This window comes from Megascapheus bottae, chromosome 16 (genome assembly GCF_031878675.1).
Source record: "Megascapheus bottae isolate mThoBot1 chromosome 16, mThoBot2.hap1, whole genome shotgun sequence".
Lineage (NCBI taxonomy): Eukaryota > Metazoa > Chordata > Mammalia > Rodentia > Geomyidae > Megascapheus > Megascapheus bottae.
This window is the reverse complement of record NC_143524.1, coordinates 40,074,204-40,096,685: the sequence shown is the minus strand read 5'-3', so window position 1 is coordinate 40,096,685 and position 22,482 is coordinate 40,074,204. Positions and strand designations below refer to the sequence as shown.

The window sequence follows — 22,482 nt, the reverse complement described above, 5'->3', positions numbered from 1 at the left end:
GCTAGGCAAGCACTCTACCACTAGGCCAAACTCCCAGTCCTAATCTTAACTTTTTAATGCTTCCTCTATCATTCCATTACAACATGAGAAAAAATTTGGGATAATATATGTGTAAAGGGCCAAATCTCTAACCAGAATGATATCAATTTATCAGCTGTTGATTTCTCTACTTGTAGATGGTACTTAGTCCTTTTTTTTTTTTTTTTTTTTTGCCAGTCCTGGGGTTGGAACTCAGGGCCTGAGTGCTGTCCTTAGGCTTTCCTCAAGGGTAGTGTCCTACCACTTGAGCCACAGCACCACTTCCAGGTTTTCTATATATATGGTACCAGGTCTTCATGCATGCTAGGCAAGCACTCTACCACTAGGCCAAACTCCCAGCTCCCCTATATTTCTTAATGAGGAAAAACAAGGAGGATCCCAAGAGAACGCTTGTGGTATCAACATAGGACATAATTTAATTCAGTTGCAACACATGGATTTTTACTAGTTAATATTTCCAATAAACAATCTCATTTTCCAATTTCCTCAGAGGGGAAAATGACTTATTTTCTGCCACATATGTGCAATGTGGCTCTGTGTATATATGGCTTAGAGTCATGTTTTGACCTGCGAGGTACAAAAACCTTTCTAGAGCCAAGTTTTGTCAGTGCTAATACACGCTTTTTACGTCCCACATTCTTTAATTGCTTCAAAACACTTGCCTGATAGGTGTGCAGTCCTCACACCCTTATGAGAGAGGGAAGGTCATTGGTTGGTTCCATAGAAGTTTAGATTGCTTTTCACATGAGGTGGCAGAAGTCCTGGCAAGTCAGCTGAGCTATGCCTTGAGGTTGGGCTGGCCTAAGGAGCAGGAGTCCAGCCCAGAGGCAGCTGTTTGTTGGGTGCTTTCCTCTTGAGTCTGTCAAAAGCAGGAAACGTGACCAACATCATTCAGCCAGTGGCGAAGGCTCCCTGGCAAGGTAAAAATTGAACTGGAGTTGCCTTCATCTTGGACACTTTCTCTGCCCTGCTTTCACCTATGAGAAAGCCCATCCTTTGCATGTGAATCAGGGGTATACTTTCAGTGCTCAAGTATGGTACAGTGGGGAGCTTTCCTGCCTCTCACACTCGCCAGCTCCTCCAGCTGTTGCTTTATTTCCCACAATAGGTGAGTGTCCTCACAGACCAAGTAGAAGCCCAAGGAGAGAAGATTCGGGACTTAGAAGTGTGTCTGGAAGGACACCAGGTGAAACTCAATGCTGCTGAGGAAATGCTTCAACAGGTAAGGGCAGGTGAATCTGCAGGGCATGGGGCCTGAAGCAGCTCCTGTCTGAAGGTCCCTTTCTGTGCTCCTGGCTTACTTTCCCATCCTGCATGGTGGTGGAGGGATTGACTCTCAGTGTGCTGCATTTAGACAGCAGGTGAAACCAGCCTGAACAGTGAGTGGAGGGTGGGGAAGAAGGAGAGGAAGAACCTGTTGAACTGGTTAGACTGATGTTCAAGCCAGCACTCTCTCTAGCCTCCTGCTCCTAGCTCTGTGGTCTGTCATCTCTTCTTGTCACTGAAACCATAGTCTGAGTAGTATCTGGAGTCTTGGAAAGTCCATTTGTCAGCTTATTCTTGCTCGCACTTTAGTTTTCTTTGATGAAAATGATTATATAAATAATACCTTAGTATCATTTAATAGACATCAAAATGAAAAAAAATCCCAAAAGATTTGCTTTCTCCCTTGCTGTTCAAATAATACTGTCCTTGCTTCCTTTAAGAAACATGTATACATGTAATTATATGTACACACAATTGACAAAGCTGTAAATTCCTCAGAGATAGAGGTAAATCCTCAAGACTTATTCTTAGCATGTTAGCGTGATTTTATAGATTTTATATATATATATATATATATATATATATATATATATATATATATACCAAAAGTTTTGAATAGCCATCATTACCACCACAGGATATAAGAGTTTTGGTTTTTTTGGAAGTAGAAGTATGATAAGTGACTTAGGCCCATTCTTTTTAAAAATTATTTTGCTATATTGTAAATAATAAGCTGCAGTGATTACAAAGGAAGTGTTGAATTTTTTTTTCAGAAGTCCTTTCAGAATCTGCTAAGATTCTAATTAGGGTTTTCATTAAATCTAGTAATAGTATTTTTTCACTTAAATCATTTTTGCATTTGTAATTATTTTGAAAATTAAAGCATACCCGAAGTTTATGTGTGTATGCTTTGTAGTTCCTGGTACGATTCTTGGCACATTTTCAGTAATTATTTAGAGAACAAAAATCATTCCTTTAAAAATGAATAGATTCAATTAGATGACTTTATTATCCTTTTGGTTAGTGCTCCAACTTTTTCTTTAAACTGTGATCAGCCTACAGTTCAAATATTTCTTGGCAGAAGTATTGCCAAACATAGGCTTCGAATTTTATCTTTGGTTTTAAGTCTTAGTTCTTGTATTTGTTTTTGCTTTTTTGTTTTGTTTTGTTTTGTTTTTTGAGGGGAGGGAACTGAGTGCATTTGAAGAAAGTAAGGGAAACAAAAAGCACAGCACGTCAGCATTCTTATGTATATGCCTTCATAAAAACTAGTTATACTAGCTCAGAGACTGTTGTTTGGTTTTTATCTTTACTAATCCAGATATCCTATTCATGGCTCCATTTGACTTTTCTGTTTAAATCGCATGGTGTTTCTTTTGCTTGTGTTCTGTGAAAATTACAAGTAACAGTAGGTGTCTTTGAATATTTCTTTAGAAGAACCTGGGCAGGGGATCAATCTGATGTGGGAAAAATATCCCTCAAATAGCAAGAAAGTATTTTCATAAAGTAGATAAAATGATCAGGATCAATTAGAGTATATTTTCTAGCCATATCCGCATAAGGTGTGGGAAGGAAAAAGAAGAGGAATATAGTGTTGTAAATAATCCAAAAAAGAGACCACAAAAGTTTGAATATAAAATATGTCAGATGGCGTATGTTTCAGGAAGCTGGTGTCTGAGAATAGTTGCATTGTAGTGCCTGAATTCTCTGCCTACCAGCTGGCTTTGCCTTTTCTTTCAGACTGCTCTAAATCGCTCTATGGTAGTATTTCTGCTCTGTAGTCAGTCTTCATGAGTCTAAAAAAGGACCCAGCTATATGCAAGACAAGCTGGCTTGTCCCTAAACATTCCTTGTCCCCTGGACAGCATTTTTTTTTTTTTTTTTGGTGGGTCATGGGGCCTGGGTGCTGTCCCTGAGCTCTTCAGCTCAAGTCTACCACCCTACCTTGGAGCCACAGTCCCATTTCCCATTTTCTAGTGGTCAACTGAAGATAAAAGTCTCTTGGTCTTTAGTACCGGGCTGGCTTTGAACTGTGATCCTCAGATCTCATCCTCTGGAGTAGCTAGGATCACAGGTGTGATCTATCGCACCCAGCTGGACAGCATTTTTATACTCTTGACTCTGTATGTCCAAGTCATTCCAAATCTAATTTCTCTGTGCTGTGAAACTTCAGGCATGATTTGCATAATTCCATAGAAGTGATGTGGTGACCTGATATATTTCGGAGTGTGGAAGCTCATTATTTACAACTTCTGGGTTTTAAAGATCTTGAATGTGAGCCTTCTTGAAGCTGAATTATCTTTTGCATCCATAAAATCTCACTGTTTTCTATCAATCTTTCAAGGGTAAACTTTCTTGAAAATTGCAAGTTAAAGTCACTGAACACTTTGAGTTCAGCTCCCACTCAGGTGTTGACTGTGACAGATAGATAGATAGATAGATAGATAGATAGATAGATAGATAGATAGATAGATAGATATTTGAGATGTATTTGAGTTCCCAGCTCTAAATCTCACATTCAGTGCACTTGTTATTGCTTTTCTGCTTGATTTTAGTACTGACGGATTCTCATCCGTAGCTTGGGGAATGAATGAGTCCTCTGAACTGGGGGCAGGCAGAGACTTGTCCAGTTTGGCTGGGGCATTCTGAGTCGAAGGACTCTTGGCTTCTGTTGGTAGAAGCAAGAGTGACTCATGGCCTACAAGCAGAGAATGGACATAAACAATTGCCCCTACAGTTTCAAAAATAATACTGTATATATTACAGAGGATCTCTCTGTAGGTCAAATCTCACAACCCGCCCCCACCCCTGCTACTTCTGCTCTAGACCTTGCCCCTTCCACTGGCTGGAATAGCCTATGGTACTTAACCAGATGTGGGACTTAACCCCAGATGTGCTGAGCACAGTCCAGTCCTTTCATTAGGCTCCAAAATATGCACTGAGCTATCTCTCTTCACAGATATTCTCCTGACCAATGCTAGCCTCCCTCCAGAAAGTTGAGAAGGGGTTAGTTCTTCACTCAACTCACGAGTCAGACATCCTTCAGACTGGTCTAGCCCAGACCCTGTTTAGTGTTGATCTCTCAACTTCCATGTGTTATATCTGTACATTAACTCACCCAGACTTCGGGGAAAATCATGAAGACTTCTCTTGATTTCAGACAAGCAAACCAGAACCAGACATATGAGTGCAGGAGCAGGTTCCTGTGAATAGCACATAACTTACAAACACTTTTAAGGATGACTATTTCTCATTGGCAGCCCTCAGCCAAATGCAGAGTGAGAATCAGGCAACAATAAGTATCTCTCAGGCCCGTGTGCAAAAGTATCTTCTCAGATTTGTGGTATCAGACTCATGGTGCCTACCTTGGATACCTAGGAACTTTCCTATTAGGAAAAGATATTTCTGGGGTCAGGTGCAGTTGGTTCGTACCTATAATTGCAACCTATTCTGGAGGTTGAAATTAGGAATATTGTGGTTTGAGGCCAGTCCAGGCAAAAAAAATTGGAAGGCTCCATCTCAACAATAGCTCGGCATGGTAGGGCATGCTAGCTGTGTGGGAGGAGTAGGTAAGAGGATTATAGCTCCAACTGGCCTTAGCAAAAACATGAGACCCTATTCAAAATAATAATAACAATAGCCAAAGCAAAAAGGGTAGAGGATCTACCTAACAAGCAAGAGCCCAAACCCCCAGTATCACCAATAAACAAATGAATTGACATTTCTCAAGAAATCTACAAATGGATTTGTAACAGGTAGATAGCCTGAGTCTGTTTTCACTGAGCTGAGATAGTGGACCTGTGTATAGAGCTCACAATGCAATGACTGTCATTCCTTGCTGATCCTTAAGCTGGTCTAGGCATTGTCCAACTGCATGCTGGGGTCATCAGAGCCTTGGGCTCAGAGTTGTGTGTTACGTATTGGCATAGACCAGAGACCTCCTCGTGATGGCTCAGACTGGGCTAACAGGAAAATCTCTGCATCACAAGGGTCAGTCCATCAGTATATTTCTACAGCTGTCTCCTTGAATTGTCTGTAGTGAAGCTAGTTCCTTCACAATGAGCTCCTCTACTTCTGATCACTGGTTTCTTTCCATGAGGGTGATCCTGTCAGGGAAGGCACCAGTGCTTTTCTAGTGCTAGGCACTAGTGCAGAGATTTTCCACAGCTGGTGCCACATGGAGCATTCCTAGAGGCTGGCCAATTAGAGCTATGGTAAACCTCAAGAATAGAAAGAATGTTCAATGAAAAGGAAAGCAGAACAAGGTAACATTGGAGAAGATGATAGACCACAAGACTTCCTTCCTTTTGAGAGGACACTACAGTACTGTGAGAAGCCTTGGATAACAGTAGCCTGTGTTTCAAGTTCCCACCTGCCCCAGAGCTCCAGGTTTTAGGCAGCATCATTATTCTGTATACCTTTTACGTAAGTGGGAAGTATACGAGGTTGGGAGTCAGTGGACATGTGTTTCTATAGATCAACTCTTGGCTGGTTGTCTGGACATGCTTTTCTTATAGAGAACAGCAATGACAATATGGAATCAATGTTGACCAACTACTACTTTTTAGAGTTGTGAAACGAGTCACAAGTTTTATTAAAACCAACACAGTGTCCAATGTAAGTTAAGACATTGAGCAGGAAGTTATTAGACCTAGGATGTAGGCCTGGTTGATAAAGGAAGAATTTCTATCTTGAAGAGAGTATTATTACACAGAATGATACATGTGATTTGGCAGATGCACACATCTGTCTAAGGTGAAATACTTCAGTCATAAGTGAAGAAAATAGACATTTTCTAGTTATTCCCTAAATGTCCTTCTGGAAACTTGATGAGGCACAAATAACCAATTTAACTTATTTAGTATTGGGGTCATTAGACCACAACAAGACTCAACTGATACATTACTAGTCTTCTTTACAGATAAAGGTCAAGCTTCAGAGAGATGGACCCCTTTAGTTAGTGGGAATGGAGTCTAAAATAAAATCAGGTTGACTATAAACACAATTCTCTGCAGAGATTCACTCACAGGCCTAGCTTCCCAGCAAGACCGGGGCCCTTTACTTCAAAGAGCAAAAGGACATATTTTTCCTTTCATGTCTTTCCATAGCCCATTCTTTCATTCTGGTTTCAGATTGCCAAGCTGGCTGCACTCCTCTGTTATTGGCCAGTAACTCCCTGGGTCATGTTCCACCATTTAAAATGGAAGTAATTACTTCAAGATGTGCCCCCTTTAAGAAGAGAGTAAGCTGAAATGCAAATTCTTTTTTTTTTATCAGCTCCAGTCAGAACCTGAACTTTGGAAAAAGGAAATGGTGGATTTCTCTGAGATGTAAACTTTTCTTTCATCTCTAAGAAAGGATGTTTGTCTGTCTTTCTGGAAGAGGTTAGAGAGTGATAATTTTTTCTAAAGCTTCAATATGCAGTCTCTTGGTCCTGCACAGTTATGAGGCTAAGCCACCCATGTGCCCTCCCTTCTCATCTTTGTCCCCTGTCCTTTACAATATAAGCAGTTTTGAAACAATGAAAAGAAGTAACAAGATGCTGCTTATGAAACTTTGTCCCTTATCCTCAGCCTGCTGCCTCTCCCTCCCATCACGTGAGCTCCAGGACTCCAAGAGATTCCCAGATGTTCAGGTTCTTTCTAAGAGAGACCTTTAGGTTTCCATCCTAAATATCAGGATGTCTGAGAAAGGCAGGCCTTGCCCAGCAAAGATGTTGGTAAACTGCCTCTAGAAATGATTGCCATCTTGGGAATGAGAGCTAGGGATCCAAGAATGTTTAAAGGCTAGGCAGAATAAAAACTGCTGGCAAAGAAGATTACAAGGCAGAAAGATCAGGAAAATCTAACACAGGAAAGATGGGATGGCAAAGAATAGTTTTTATTTGATTAATGAAGTGGAGTTGGTGAAAAAGCACAGAAGTATAAATTGCATCTGAAGCAAAACTATTTCTGTGCCCTGGCCTCTGTAGGTGTAGGGCAGGGGCCAGGTTGCAAACAGGCAGACAGACATCCTGTTGAGGAATGATGGGAAGATGAGCCATCAGGAGTTGATTATTACTTTAACAGCTTGGCTGGGAAGGGGAGAGGGAGACAGCGCACACACACACACACACACATTCACTCATACACTCACATATACACATAACACACTCACCCATGGAGAGGACAGAGAGAAAGGACATGGAGGCTGATAGTGGTAACTGAAGGGTACTGCAAGGTCAAGGGAGTTTCTTTAGAATGTTAGAAATTTGATCTTGTTTATAGCCTGAGGAATGGGAGCTGATGGTGAGGGAGAGATTAAATGCCTGTCAGAGCAGATGATTGATGGCCCTACCCTAGACTTACACAGTGCTTGGTGGGAACTTCCTCAGAGGGGTAGAGGTGAGGGAGAGGTGAATGGGAGCCTTTCTGAGTTACAGTTGGAAGGAGAGTCAGAACCAGAAATCGGGACCAAAGCCAAAGGGCTACTGGTTACCTAGTGAAGGTAACCTATGATTCATCAAGATGTGTGAGGATCCCTGAAGAGTGTGTGGAGGCGGAAATGGCCAGAGACAGGAAGGTCAGTCAGATGGGGTACTTGAGGAATGAATTCCATGTATGCTTTTCGTGTGTGGAAGGATATCATGATGTTTAAGGATTGAGAAGAGTAAAGGTTTGGAGCAATCTCTGGAAGGAATCAGCAAGAGGACACAAATTTTTTCTAGGCTGCATTGGGAGATAAGCTATAAACAGTGTGAATTGATGTTGAAATGACATTCCTTCACGATTTTCAGGCCATATGGAATAGAGATATAAACCAAAGACCATGGGATTTGGTTGCAATAGGTTCTGATAAAACAAATTCCTATAAGATCTGGTGTAAGGTGAGCTGGGCAGAGGATTGTTTTTAAATGTAGATATTAATACAAGTAAAATGACTAACCTCTAGGTATACAGTAGACAAGGAGACAAACACTGCTTAAGGGAGTTGATAAACCAGGAAAACAGGGAGTTATTGAGTAACTCGTGGCCACAGTAGAAATTAGAGGTTGAGTGAGCAAATGGGACAGTTGAAAGGTCAAAAGATTGTTGTCAGAGTAGAGAATTTCAGGGCTGAAGCTTGAGAAGCAGAGCACCTATCTTTGGATAAAGACGAAGACCAAGTTGCGGCTGAGAGGCTGAAACAAGAGGAAGCAAAACCGTGGGAGCTGAGTTCCGTGTGAAGTTGAGCAGGTCAATGAGGGGAAGCTGAACAGAAAAGCCACTAACAACCATGTGGAAGCTACTGAGGAGACGCCCAGCGACTAAAGTAGGTAGACTAGCAGTTAATCCAAAGATAAAGCCTCCAGGAAAGTGGGAGACTGTCTTGGTTCCAGATATTTGGGGAGGATGTGATATAATTGAAGTATGCTGCTTCACAAAAAGGCAGATATGAATGAATAATGGAGACAAAAAGTGCCACGAGTCTGCTTATTGTTCCTGTAAGTTGGGTCGATAGGAGCAGAGTGTTCTACTTGAGATGTTTAGAAAGAGCCTGACTGTTCATGATCCAAGACACTGTTTGGAAGTAGACCAGGAAGGATGGTAGAGTAGTTAATTCCTAGTAAGTCGTTCATATTAATGATTCTAGTGCATAATAATATTCAGTGGCCTTGCTGGGTGGTGGGATGGGAAAGTAGAATTGTATTGAGATAAGCTTGTTGATGGCTGATACATTTTTGAGTTCACAGACTAAAGTTGTAGAACAAGGACAAGGGAGGAGTGAACGTAAAAGGTAAAAAATGCATACAAGATTGGGGAGAGTAGGTAAAAATGTTACTATTAGAAAACTATAATAAATGTTTGTAAATAAAATTTTGGTATATCCAACTGGAATGTCCACTTGAATGCTTAGTGTGACCAATTCAAACACTAGCATGACTAATTTGTATGGCTCTTAGAACCAATTACAATAGTTCCTTCATCCGTTGGAACATCTGTGTCACCAGTTACAACCTAATAGTTAAAACAGCTGGGGAAGTTTGGCAAAAATGGATATAGAGTTGTTGATGTAGTTTTCATGTGAGATATATTTTGAGACTTCTTTGAATTCCACCAATGAAGTATCTTGAATGCTAAGAAGTAGTCAAACCTGAATTATCATCTTAAAGATACTTAAGTAAACATCAGGGGCTGTGTTTCCAACTCTCATGTCCTTGGTATTAGCCTCCAATAAATATTTAAAAACAAAGAGATATTACAGGTGATTTTTCCCTTAGATTTTATTACTTTTGAAGTAATTGTTCTTATGGACCTTGATTTGCATAATTACACCTTTTTTTTTTCCTGTGCACGGACAGCTGGGAAGCTCACATACACATATCTATCTCAAGCTATCCACAGCACTTTCTTATCTGAGTTTTCTACTAGTTGTAACTCTAGCTTCAACTTCTTTTTTTTTAACAGCTTTAATTTTTATGATTTATTTTTAACTGGAATATTTGTTTGGAAAATTGCTTTAAATCATCGTTGGAACCAGGCAAGTTGATGAAAGGAAGGAGTCATATAGGGAATAATGCAAGAGAGAGAGAAAGGGCAAGGGGAGAGAGAGAAGTGGCAGGAGTACAAGAGGAAGGTGATATGGGAGGGGCAGAAGATCGTCTCTTTAAAATATTCAGATACTTGGCCTCAAGAGAATTAATCATTTTTATGTCAATACTTTTGGAAGAACAGCTTCAGACCCTTCATAGCTAAAAGTACAGGCCCTAGTAAATAAAATAGAATGTGTTCAGTGAAACCTCAGTGGACATTGCCTGGGATTACTGAATATTTATTGGTTTCCTTTTATCAACATGCATTTGTCTTTCTTTTAAAATTCTTGGACTTTTTTGTTTTTGTTTTTCTATGCTGAGAAAACACTGTGATACATTAGATATAAATGAGTTCTGGAGCCAAAGCTGCCTTGGTTTGAGAACTCTCTTCATGATTAGTGTGTGTCCTTGGGCAAGATTTCCTTACCCTCTTGGGGCCTGTTTACTCATTGGTAGAGCTTGGACTTTAATATTTACTGACAAATCCCTGAGAAGGTTTATTAGGAAGATGTATTAAAAAACATCCGCCAGTGTTGAATCGGCAGAGGCAATCAATGGCTTCATGTTCTCTTATTACATTATACACACTTACCTGTCTGACTCCTTGTGGCCAAGTAGCCTGCAGTTCTGGTGCCCTATCATTGCTGCCTCTGCCCTGTCAGCCAACCTCCAATCTGGCTGTCCCAGGGCTCTGGGAGCTCATTATGCTGAATTGATGGACTTCAAAAATAGTCATTCCCTGAAAATGATAGTTTATGGCCAACTGTTCCCAGGGTCTGGCAGCCATTGGCCTGAGGAATCAAAAGAAATCAAATTCTCTGTCCCATGTGGGTTGATTCATGATCTGAGGACAGTTCTAAATCTATGAAATCAGAGCTTTTGGGTTGGAATACACAGATCAACATTAGTATGCCCAGGTTATATAACCCAGGACAATATTCAGACCATATCAGGGTATTTCATGTTTTTCATCTACTTTGGTTTGTTGCTCTATAGCTGTCATGTGTGTTCTGTGTTAGGACCTGTGTAGTCAAGATCTACCTTGTGCCTGGATTTTTTTTCCATATATTTTTATTGTAATTAATAGAAGGGTTACATTGTGTTTGCCAGATAGGAGGTGCATTAATTCACATACATTGATACCCTTTCTCATGTCTTAGTCCCCATTTCCCTCCCCCCCAGAGAATCATCACTATTGGCATATGGGAAAAGGCATTGCACTAAACTTTGGAGAGCACTTCTAGTTATTTAGATCTTTCTGAATACCTAGTAATCCCTCCACAAGTGTCTTCTTTGTATACTTTTTGTATTCTAAATGTAAATGTTTAGTATATATATATATATATATATATATATAATTTAGAATCAAGGATCTGAGATCTCTGCTTGAAATCAGTCACTGTTAGAATAATAACAATACTACTAATAACCCACCTGACCTCCCCTGGCAATCAGGAAAGGAACAGTCTTCTTGTGTATAACTCAGTGGCTAAATTGTAATTCTGGTACAGATCTGAAAATATTCATCTAACATAATAAGCTTCCTATATCATTATCCAAATAATACTCACAGAACATCCATTTCATATCCTGACTTCCATCTGGGTCCATTGCATTGCAGTTTTACATTGAGATATGTAGAAGAGTCAACTGAGCATTGATTGTACCTTAGATATGATTTTTCAAAAAAAGAAAAAATAACTTTGGTTTTGAAAAAAAAAGTATTGTTAACCTAAGCTGTTTTCTATATGTTCTGGTTGAGAGAACTTGCTGTTCTGCCTTAAATAAAAGTAGAGCTGGAGAAAGTTGGTTCGTTGAGAATATTCATTCATTTCATCAGTGTGGAAATAGTAAATAGTTATCTTATGAGAGAAGGTGGTTTTTGAGACATGGTGTTTGTCTTTCAATGCACAGTGAGTGGTTGTCAGGGACTGTGATATCTCTGAGTGACCCTGAGTCAGATGTGTGGCTCATCTGCAGCAGTCTGCATACATTCTGTGCTGTGCAGTACACAACTTAGACAATGGCTTCTGTGCTATGTATCAAGCTATAGCTGTCCTTGTTGCCATGATGGTTTATGGTTTTTAAGATCTGTTTTCTCTTATAGGAGCTGCTAAGTCGCACATCTCTTGAGACCCAGAAGCTTGATCTGATGACAGAAGTGTCTGAGTTGAAGCTGAAGTTGGTTGGCATGGAGAAGGAGCAAAGAGAGCAAGAGGAAAAACAGAGAAAAGCAGAGGTGAATGTGGTACACCAATTCTGGTGGGTGGGAAGACCTGTACTACTGTGAGCTCAGACCCATGGGACAAGACTGTCCTAGTATGGACCCAGGCCATCTGGTCAACCCCAATCCTGGCAGCCCCTGGGTGCCAGAAATACTTATGTTCTGAAGACACAGTGATCGGCTAATACCAGGTTATCAGGTTTTGCTGTGGCTGCAATGTTCAAACCACCCAGTTTTGGCTTTAAAGCTTTATTTTCCCTCAAACTGCTGACAAGGATGGAAAGGAAAGCAGAAGTAAGGGAAGGTTCAAACAAACATGGAGGACATAGATCTTCTGTAAGAATTCAGTATACTAGATGATATCAGTAGGCTATTCCATATTCAAGCAGTCTGGAGATGTGAGTGTGTGTGTGTGTGTGTGTGTGTGTGTGTGTGTGTGCGTGCGTGTGCGTGCATGCACGCATGCACATGCACAAGTGCACATGTGCTGGTACTGGGGCTTCAACTCAAAGCCTCATCTACCTCAGCTGTTTTGCTTGCTCATGGGTAGGGCTTTACCACTTGAACCATGCTTCCATTCCTAACTTTTTGCTGGTTAATTAGAGAGAAATGACTCAATGATTTGTATTCCCAGATTGGCACTAAACCACAATCCTCAGATCCTCTATAACTAGAATTATAGGCACGACTCACTGGCATCTTGCCAGAGACATTTCTAATATGAAAGAGATGGACTCTTCAGAGTCAGCATTACTTTGCTCCTGATTAATCATACAGATGAGCCTATGCACAAGCCCTCTCCAAAAGAATGTTTCCTTCATTTTGTTCCATTTTTCAAGATACATATACAATTGGCAGTGTATGCCAGACTCCATTTTCTATAGGTACTTAGACAAGTTTGGGCTTAGAGCTCCTTTACTTGAGAGAAGGCAGGATGGTGAGATGTAAAAGATAGATTTTAGATTGAGATAAACTTCGCTCACTTACTGACCTATCTACTCATTAACTCTCTATACTTGGACAGGAAGGCTGGTGATAAAGATGGCTGTCAGTAGTTCAACACGCATTTCCTGCTGGTCTGGCAGCTTTTAAAGAGATTCTCTTTCTTATAGAATCCAGCAAAAGCCCCAGGTTGGCATCTTATTCAGTCGGTAGAGTCATATGCTTATTTCTGCACCCATCACTCCAGGAATCACACGTGGGGTTGTGAGGAGAGTCAGCCCATCTGTGGAAGAAAGCAGTTAGTGCTGAGCCACTACAACTCAATCCCTTTGCAGGGACTGCATTGGGGATTTTTTTCCTTTCCCTGGTCCTCTCCTTTCTTACCCTCCCTCGTTTCCTCCTGTTTTTCCTCTTTTTATGTATGTGTTGTTATTTTCCATGAGGCTGCTCATGCGTGAGGTTACATAGACCCTGAGCTTCTCAGCTCTGTCCTATCAGCTGTCAGCCCTTCCCAGTTGCTAGTACAAATATTAGGTTTCCATGTGGAGGAATTTGGTAGGCTATTCAAACCTGTACTAATCAGTAAACAGCCACATGACCTGAAATAAATTCTTCATTCTTTTAATTGAACATTCTTTTTTGCTAATATGCCCAAGAACTCTGCTACTCTTTATAGCTATCTGGAGCACCCTTAAACCACACTGTTGTCACATGATGGAAATGTTTATTCTGAGTGAGACATTTTGCTAGCTGAGGTCACCTGAGGTTGTTATTGCTTGCAAAAAAAAAAAAATGAAATGCTACTTCCCTTCCTAAAGTGGGTATTTTTTTCCTCCAGTGAATATATCTATTCCCAAGGGCTGATTGTTGTAAGATAACTAGACCTGAAATAAACTTTCTGTTTTAATGATTTCTTTGTCACTATGACAAAATGCCTGAGAAAATCAACTTAAAGGAGGAAAGGTTTACTCTGGCTCACAGTTCAGTGGTTTCTGTGTGTGATCCCCTGGCTCCATTACTATAGGCCTGTAGTGAGATCGAGCATGTGACAGAGGTGGCTGCGGATCAAACCTGAGGCTCAGAAGCATACCTCCAGGGACAGGCATCCTCCAGCCACAACCCACCTCCTACTTTGTCACCTTCCAATGACACATCAAATTATGAATCTATCAATGGCTTAATGCATCGATGAAGTCAGTCCTCCCACTCCAGTCACTTCCCCAAATTCCATCTTGGGCTGGAAACAAACCTTTAATCCATGAGGATTCTGGGGAATTTTTAGGTTCAAATTCTATTTTATGTTTCAATGAAGACAAAAAGAGGCCACTGTTAATAAGAATAGCGCAGGCTGCTCCTTTTGCTCCATTCTAATCACACGTAAGCCATTGTTGTGGGCATGGTTACTGGAGGCCGTTTGGTCCAATCTGAGGACTTGGAGGTAGGTTTTCTTGGCAGCCAATCTTGTTCAGGAGTTGGTTGGCAGTGGTCCCTATGAAACGTGGTGAACACTGGCTTCCTGTTTACTTGACCTTTTCCTGTCATTTTTTTTTTTTTTTTGCAATGGATTTCATTCACGGTAAAGTATGCAAGATTAAATCAATTAGACTTACTCCTAAGAAGCGAGATTGCAGAAGTATGATTGACATAGGAAGGACACATCAGAATTAGGATGGATTGGATGTAAAATAAAGGGCTAGAGCAAAGGAATCTAGATCAAATACGTTTTAAAGGTATATTGATTGGGAGGATCTTGGAGAAGGGAGTCTGGTTCCCCCATACACTAGGGCTCCAGGAAGCCTGAAGCTAGGTCTTGTTGGGAACCAAGTGGGTCCCGAGTGTAGTTCCCAAGGCAGCTTGTTAAGAGGATCAGGATCTTAAGACATGTCAGCTGTGGAGTCATCTCAGTGGATCTGGGACTTATATGAACAAGGAGACAACTGGAAAGAATCTTTAGGATTTCTTGGTGGAGCATAGAAGATCTTGCAACATACTTCTTTCTTCCTGGGGTCAGGACCTTAGAAAGGAGGGATTCTGATTTGTGAATCTGGATGATAATGATGTATTTAGACCACAAAAGGAGGGGCCGAGAGTGTTTTATTTCCTTAGTGATGAGCTGGAAGACTGAGGGGACTTTTATTATTTTTATTTCCATTTTATTGACTTATCTTTTCATTAGTATTTGTGATATACTCCCACAATTCAAATATCAAGAATACAAAAGGATTTATAACAAAAGGTATCCTGTACACCTAACCTCCTGCTAGTAGTCAGAATCAATGCCATCAGTTTATTTTGTATCCTTTCAAAGCTGTCTTACACATGGACAGGCAAATTCCTACTCTCTCTCTCTCTCTCTCTCTCTCTCTCTCTCTCTCTCTCTCTCTCTCTCTCTCTCTCTCTCCTTTTTGTCAAATGTATAAAATAGGCTTTTTCATTTAAAAAATTATACCAATGCCAGAGTTATTTTCATACCAAATTCAGTAAAACACACACACATACAACTGCCTTGTTCGTATGTACATCTACATATTTTCCACTCTTATGACTAGGTCATAAAGCATTTATCCAGTTCTCTTTTGATGGGCATTTAAATTTTCCCCAAGATTTTGCTATTGCAGATGATGCTATAGTAAATAACTTGACACATGGGTGAGGATTGAAATGGAATAGATGAGTAAGAGTACATGCATTTGATATTGTGACATATTTTCCTCTAGAGCGTAGAGGTTACAGACCCAGATTTTAGGGGATAAGAGGGCTGAGCCAAAATTAACTCAGCATGAAGGAAGAAAGAACTAAGATAATTGTGAACAAGTTTAACAGGTCAGAAGGGGTGGGAAAGACTGTGATTACAGGAGGTGCTCCACAGTTTCACATGGAAAAAAGGCACCTTAAAAAAGTACTTTGATGGTTGGCAAAGCAGAATTAAAGTAAGCTGAAACTACAACATAGAACAGCCATTATCACTTTATAAATATCTTCTGGACTTCCTGATGTGGACCCACGAGTACAACAGTATGACTCAAGGTTTTGCCATTTGAAAGAGAAACAGACTGGATAGGCCAGTCTTGGAGATAAAGCATTAGAAAGTCAAATTTAAAGGCCTCAATAGAGGAGAGACACATAATGCAGAAAACAATGGGGAGAGCAGCCCAGCAGTGGGGGAAGGGGCACTGCATACTCACACTGCTCAGGAGGAAAACAGATGCATTGGGATATACATCTTCACATGGTGGGTGAGTGCACATGGGGGGCAGTAACAGAGGAAGGGGAACAGCACTGTCTGCATTGCACCTAAAAATCTCCAGTTGGAATGGTTTGTTTTCCTCACTTGTTTACAGTCTATTCAGAGGCTAGAAAACAAAACTGGGAAAACTGCTATGCTGGCTTTTATTTCAGAGCAAAGGGAGACACAAACTTAGGAAGTAAAAGGGGTAGGTGTGTTGAGAACAAGTGGGCATTGTTATTTGAAAGTTCATGAAACTGAGCAAGGGAGAAAAATGGCATAAACAACTGAGCACGTTAAAAGTTTAGAAATAAAGGCCAGGAATTCTCAAAGAGAAGACTCAATAAAATGGAATTGTTGAGAATAATTTAGTTCTGACTGTGCCATCTTACAAATAATGCCAATAAAAAAGGAAAGGCTTAGCAGAAAGCAGGCCACTAAAGGGCCTGTGTAGAAGAAGAAGGCCTCTGAGTAACGGCAGATGAACTTGCACCTGCATGAGCAGTATCTGGAGGGGCCAAGCCCCAAACCACTGACCTGCTAAAGCTTTTATTTTGTTTGTTTTAAGAAAAAAGAAGTGTGTTTCTAGAGAATAAAAAAAAAAAAAAACACAAAAACTATGGACTTAGTTCTTTAGCTGCCTCTGGCAAGTGCAAAAAAAAAAAAACCTGGGCCGGGAGTATGGCCTAGTGGTTAAAGTGCTTGCCTAGCGTGCATGAAGACCCGGGTTCAAAAAAAAAAAAAAAAAAAAAAAACCTTTAGAACACCAGTCCTCCAAACTGCTTACTGCAACTGAATTTTTTTTTTTTTTTTTTTTTTTTTTGCCAGTCCTGAGCTTGAGCTCAGGGCCTGAGCACTGTCCTTGGACTTTCTCAAGGCTAGAGCTGTACCACTTGAGCCTCAGCACCACTTCCGGCTTTTCTATGTATGTGGTACCGAGGAATCGACCCGGGTCTTTGTGCATGGTAGGCAAGCACTCTACCACTAGGCCAAACTCCCAGTCCTGCAAATGAATTTTAAGGAATCAAGAAATCAGGTGACTTTCTGGAAAACTGGAAACGTTCAAAACTGTCCTCTTTTGTATTTTCAAAGAATTAGAGTGACTTGGATTTATTGACTTTGGGGTCAGTCTTTCTGATGGTTTATGGGAGAAGAGGAGCTAAAGCAGACCACACTCATTGTCAGAGCTACAAAGGTATCTTGTTTTGATACACTGGACACTTCACACCACACTTCAGTGAGTGAGCTATCAGAAGAACCTTTGTTCAGGTAGTCTTATGACAACACATAAAACTACAGGCAGATGCCTGAAATAGGCCAACTTGTACTGAATGAGTTTGGGGATATGGCCATTGACATGTGCAAGTGTGGCAAATGTACCTTATTAACCACATTTGAGGCATGGACAAGAAGTATGTGTAGCATAGACAGATATGGAGAAATGTGCCTCTGTGGGTCCCCGCTGAACACCTGGCCTCTGCTGTTGCTCTTGCTCCGATGAAAGGATCATCCAGACTCAGCACCTCAGATACTGACACTCAGGGATGGCCAGCCAGTGTGGCACAAAGGAACCGTTGGTGGGGTGGAGGATGTTGTTGAAAGTATAAGACAAGCCCAGTGATGGGGCAGGCCGTGTGTTACAGTCCCTGTGAAGAGAGGGAGCCATGGAGCCCTCTTGCTCACCCTCTGCCTGAGAAGTTCTACATCTGTGAGCTCACTGACCTCACATGCTTTTCTCTCCTTTCTCTTCCTTCCCACAGTCTGTTCTGAATGTGATCAGTGAGCTGCAGGAACAGATGTGTAGGCTACAGCTGGATATCCACAGGCAGATTCAAGCCCGACTCTTACTCAGTAGGGACCAACCCGAGGAGGAGGAGGAGGTGGTGGCTGGTGACTTCGTGGCCGAGCCCCAGCCCTGCAGCCAGGACTGTGCCCCAGGGGAGGGGTCACCTGTAGGAACCACACTTAAGTATATTCAGAGCATGTGTGTGGGGGCCATTTCACTGGTGGAGGGCTGGGGTTTTCTCCTAACAAGAACAGAGTGATGTGGTGTTAGCATGGATCTGGTGTTACCTTGCTGCACAGTTTGGACTCACTTAGGCCTTTCAGGGATGCGAAGGGAATTCTGGGAAAATAAGGTCTGAGAAGTAAGTAAGCAAGGTCTGAGAAGATGGGATCAGCCTTCAGGCAGGTTGTGACAATCATTTCTCCCATGGCTGGAAGCAAAGCTTGTCAGATGCTCTGAAGGTGTTGGGACATTTATGCCAGAGGACACACACACACACACACACACACACACACACACACACACACACACAAAAGACACAAAAGAAAAGTCCCAGAACTTTCTCCTGAAGTATATGATTCAGAACTTATTTCCTCTCTTAGATTTCATTTCACATGACTTTCTTTTTTTTCCAAATAGCATCTTCGGAAGGAATCCCAACAACTTTGTGTTGAAAGAGGTTTAGCCCCAGTGACAAAACAAAGAGCAATTTTTCAATTGTTATGAACAATTAAGTCATCATTTGTATTTCCGATGGGGGTGGGGCAGGGGAGAATCTCCCACCTAATTACATTAGGGTGATTTCACAACCTCTGGGCCATGTGCCAGAGAAGTCACAAGAGCCTGAGCCTCTGTGTCCCCATAGTGACAGCCCCTCAGGCAGCGGTAATCTATACGTCTCCTAATTCTGTCCTCAGCACACATGATGCTCTCTCTGGACAAAATAAGTATACTGGGTAGATATAAGCAGAAGAGAAGACCCTCCTCCATATTCTGGCCATATTCTGGCCAATTCTCGAACGATTCTGAATCCGCTGTAAGTCCAAACATGTGACCTAGACTGCATGTCCAATGATGCCACGTATGGACACAACAGCCTTAGTTTAGAAGACTATTTTTTCTTATAAATATTGATAGATACTCACCTCAGCTATAATAAGGCAATCTTAATAAGTTACCCTATAAAAATCAAGTGAAAGCCAGGTGCTGGTGGCTCACGCCTGTAATCCTAGCTACTCAGGAGGCTGAGATATGAGGATCAAGGTTCAAAGCCAGCCTGGGTATGAAAGTCCATGAGATTCTTATCTCCACTTACCCACCAGGAAACCAGAAGTGGTACTGTGGCTCAATGGGAAGAGTGCTAGCCTTAAGCTGAAGAGCTCAAGGGCAGAACCCAGGCCTAGAGTTCAAGACCCAAACCAACAACAACAACAAAAATCAAGTGAATCTGAATTTGCAGCAGATTGTTGCAGAGTACAGATACCTCCAAGCCACTTAAATGACTTGAGTGTCATGTATTCATCCATAAATCATTCCTATCTGCCATGAGGCAGGACTCACTGAACAATCAGAATTTCATAAACACCTCATAGGGTTTACAGAATAAGTGGAGAACCAGCCACTAACAACTATACAAACACATTTGGTTAGAAATTGTGTAGGAGCAAAGAGAAACAATAAGTATCTAGGTTAGGTCCTAAAGGATGGGGAAGGAGTTAAGCTTGAGGAAACTTTCAGAGGGAATGTGAAGGTCAAGCTGGGAATAGGACCTGAAAATTCTCTGGCCCAGAAAGAGAAAGAACACACAGGAAGCAGGTGAGGGCCAGGATGTCCTGGTTATAGGTAAAATTTATGAGATTTAAAAAGCAAGAGAATGCCACGAGCAGATGAACCTCTGGGAAACTCAGTGGAATCAAGACTATAATGGAGAAACCAGTGAGAAAACTGTCTGGATACCCACCCTCATGATAACACTGGGGTTACAGCGGTAGAGCAGATTGAAAAGAACCATTCCAGTAATTTTGCTTTGCAGGTAGAAATGAGAAATAAATCACACATGTAGGGAGGAGGGAGAAAGGTACCAAGAAAGGCTTGGGTCATGGTTTCTGGTCCAGACCATTTGGTAGGACACAGATAACCTTTTGGGGATTGGTGGAGATTTAGAATTCTGCCTGGGACATGACAGTCCTGACATGCAGTAAAGTTAGAAGTTTGTTTTTGGGTTTGGCATTTGAAAGCTTATGGAAATAATGGCCATTATGGCAATTCTTCTAGTCAGCAGGGCCAGTTGCCTGTTGGCTATGCTCAGTGGTGTCTTCTTGACTCAGGTAATTTAAAAGCAGAGGTCCTAGAAGGAAAAGATAAGAGATTTCCAGCTCCAATTTCATGACATACTAGGCACATAAACTAAAGAAAGTTGTTTAAACATCCCTTCCCCCACTCAGCAACTTTTACTGACTCCCTGCTATCCAAACAATGGTATCAAAGCTCCTCAGAGTCTCAGTCAAGCCCTCACAAGAAGTCCTCATTTCCCATCTCTGCTAATACCATCCCCTGCTCCAGCCCAACAGCCTGTCTCCCTGTCTGTCTCCTATCTTTTCTTTTTTCCTGCCTGTCTTCTACCTTCAAGCTATCTTCCACCTCTACACATTAACATCCATACTGGAGTCTACATTTGGTCAGTAGTATTTATTGTCTGGGTGTTTTGTTTCTATCCTATTGGTTGTTGCTTCTTCTGTGAAGCTTTCCAAGATCATCCTCTCTCCTCATTTCCCCAGGGTTCCTCTACCTTGTATATAGAATGATAATGCTCCCAGTTAGGTTGTTTCTACATTGCAAGCCTCCCTGTTTCCCCCACTCTCATGCCTGTTTCTGGCCTACTTTACCTATGTGATGATACAGGCATACCTCACAGAAGACACACATACCAGAAAAGTGGGCAGACAGAAGAGATTCTAAAAATAATAGGACAGTTTCCTTTTCCCTGTGTCTGGAACTCTCTGGCCTGCATTGTAAAATAGCCAACCAACTTTCCCCCAAATACAGACCGTGTGCAAGTACTGGAGCTGCAATGTGGAGCTTGCTGCGGGCACTGCTTTCCCGCCTCTCTGCATGAGCTTAACCAGTTTTGGAGACCTAGCCCATGCTCTGCAAGGCATGACTTTATCTTTCTCCCTCTCCCTTCCAGGAGTTACTGCAAGAGCTCAAGCACCTCAAAATCAAAGTAGAGGAGCTGGAAAATGAACGGAATCAGTATGAGTGGAAGCTGAAGGCCACAAAGGTAAAAGGCCAATGTGATGCTCTAAGCAAGAGGGTCTGTGGGAAGGTCTGGGCTCAGACTCAGAGCTCCCAGAAGCCTAAGTTTGAATTAGGTCCACTGTGTGAATGTCCCGTGTGGCCCGGATCGCGCAGAGACACATCTGATTCATGAAGCCTCTTTACAGATGTGTTGCTGGAGTACAGTAGAGAAGCCTTCCTCTTGATGCATTTGATAGTTGTTAGCTGACTGTTAGCCAGGAAGGAGTGATGAGCGAAGTGAAAAAGTGAGTGATCCTCTGGCTAACAGGGAGCAATTCCTGCTAAAGCAGAAGAGCATCAGTGCTGTGTTGGGAACAACACGTTAAACTTAGCAGTCCCTTTCATAACTCGCCTTTCAAAAATTCATTTTCTGAAAATGAACGCATTCTTCAAATGATATAGACATTGAATTCTTCAGCTGAACTGTATTTCTATTAAATTAAGGAGGCTGTAATGCAAACGACACCAGGAATAAATCCTGTAATGAAAACACTATTTTAAGTTCTTCCATTTTCTACTTAGGCTTTTCCAGCCCCTAATGGTAGTTTTGTCTTCCAGTGCAGCATCAATGGAGGTGGATCCCTGGGATTAATAGCGCATAGCACTTGAAGGGGTCCAGAGTTCTCACCCCTGTTTGATTGCCAGTCTTCCTGGCTGCCCTGGTCCTCTTACTATACAACTCTAGCTTCCATGGATCAGGCAGGACTACTCTTTACTCTCATGGTCAGGGAGAGAGTATCCTACTGTCCCACCTGTGGGACAGGTAGCACTCTAAAGATAACAGACTACCTGTTCTGTAGTCATTGGCATAGGAGAAACTGCTGAGTCTGTAGCTCCCTCGTACATAAATAACCTCATACAAAGGCAAGCTTGAGAAAGGAAAACCCTCAGAATGCCAGGTGCTAGGCATCTTGTCCCCGTAGCTCCATATCACTAGAGTCTAACTGTGGAGCCAACAGATAAGAAAGCATGAAGCATCCAGATCCTTAACAGATCAACACCCACCCTGGCCACATCCAAGACAGAGATGCTCTTCCAAGAATGGATCTTGTGTAAATGAAGAGGCATTTGGGTTGAGAATCCTAAGTCTAAGATCCTCAGATCTCACCATCAACATTATCAGTAAACCCAGGGGCACCTAGCCTCTGAGT

At 41.7% G+C, this 22,482-nt stretch overlaps 1 protein-coding gene across 8 annotated transcripts in view; it reads left to right on the top strand.

Moving 5' to 3' along the window:
* Ppfibp2 (PPFIB scaffold protein 2) overlaps positions 1-22,482 on the top strand; it is a 134,920-nt gene that overhangs the window by 79,594 nt on the left and 32,844 nt on the right. For 7 of the 8 annotated variants that reach the window (XM_090348249.1, XM_090348243.1, XM_090348245.1 and 4 more), the window contains 3 exons: positions 1,148-1,261; positions 11,964-12,095; positions 21,222-21,314. In XM_090348249.1, the coding sequence (XP_090204375.1) occupies positions 1,148-1,261; positions 11,964-12,095; positions 21,222-21,314 (339 nt within the window). Of the gene's footprint in view, positions 1-1,147; positions 1,262-8,547; positions 8,596-11,963; positions 12,096-21,221; positions 21,315-22,482 lie in introns of those variants that run through there. The other variant, XM_090348248.1, reaches the window with a different exon arrangement.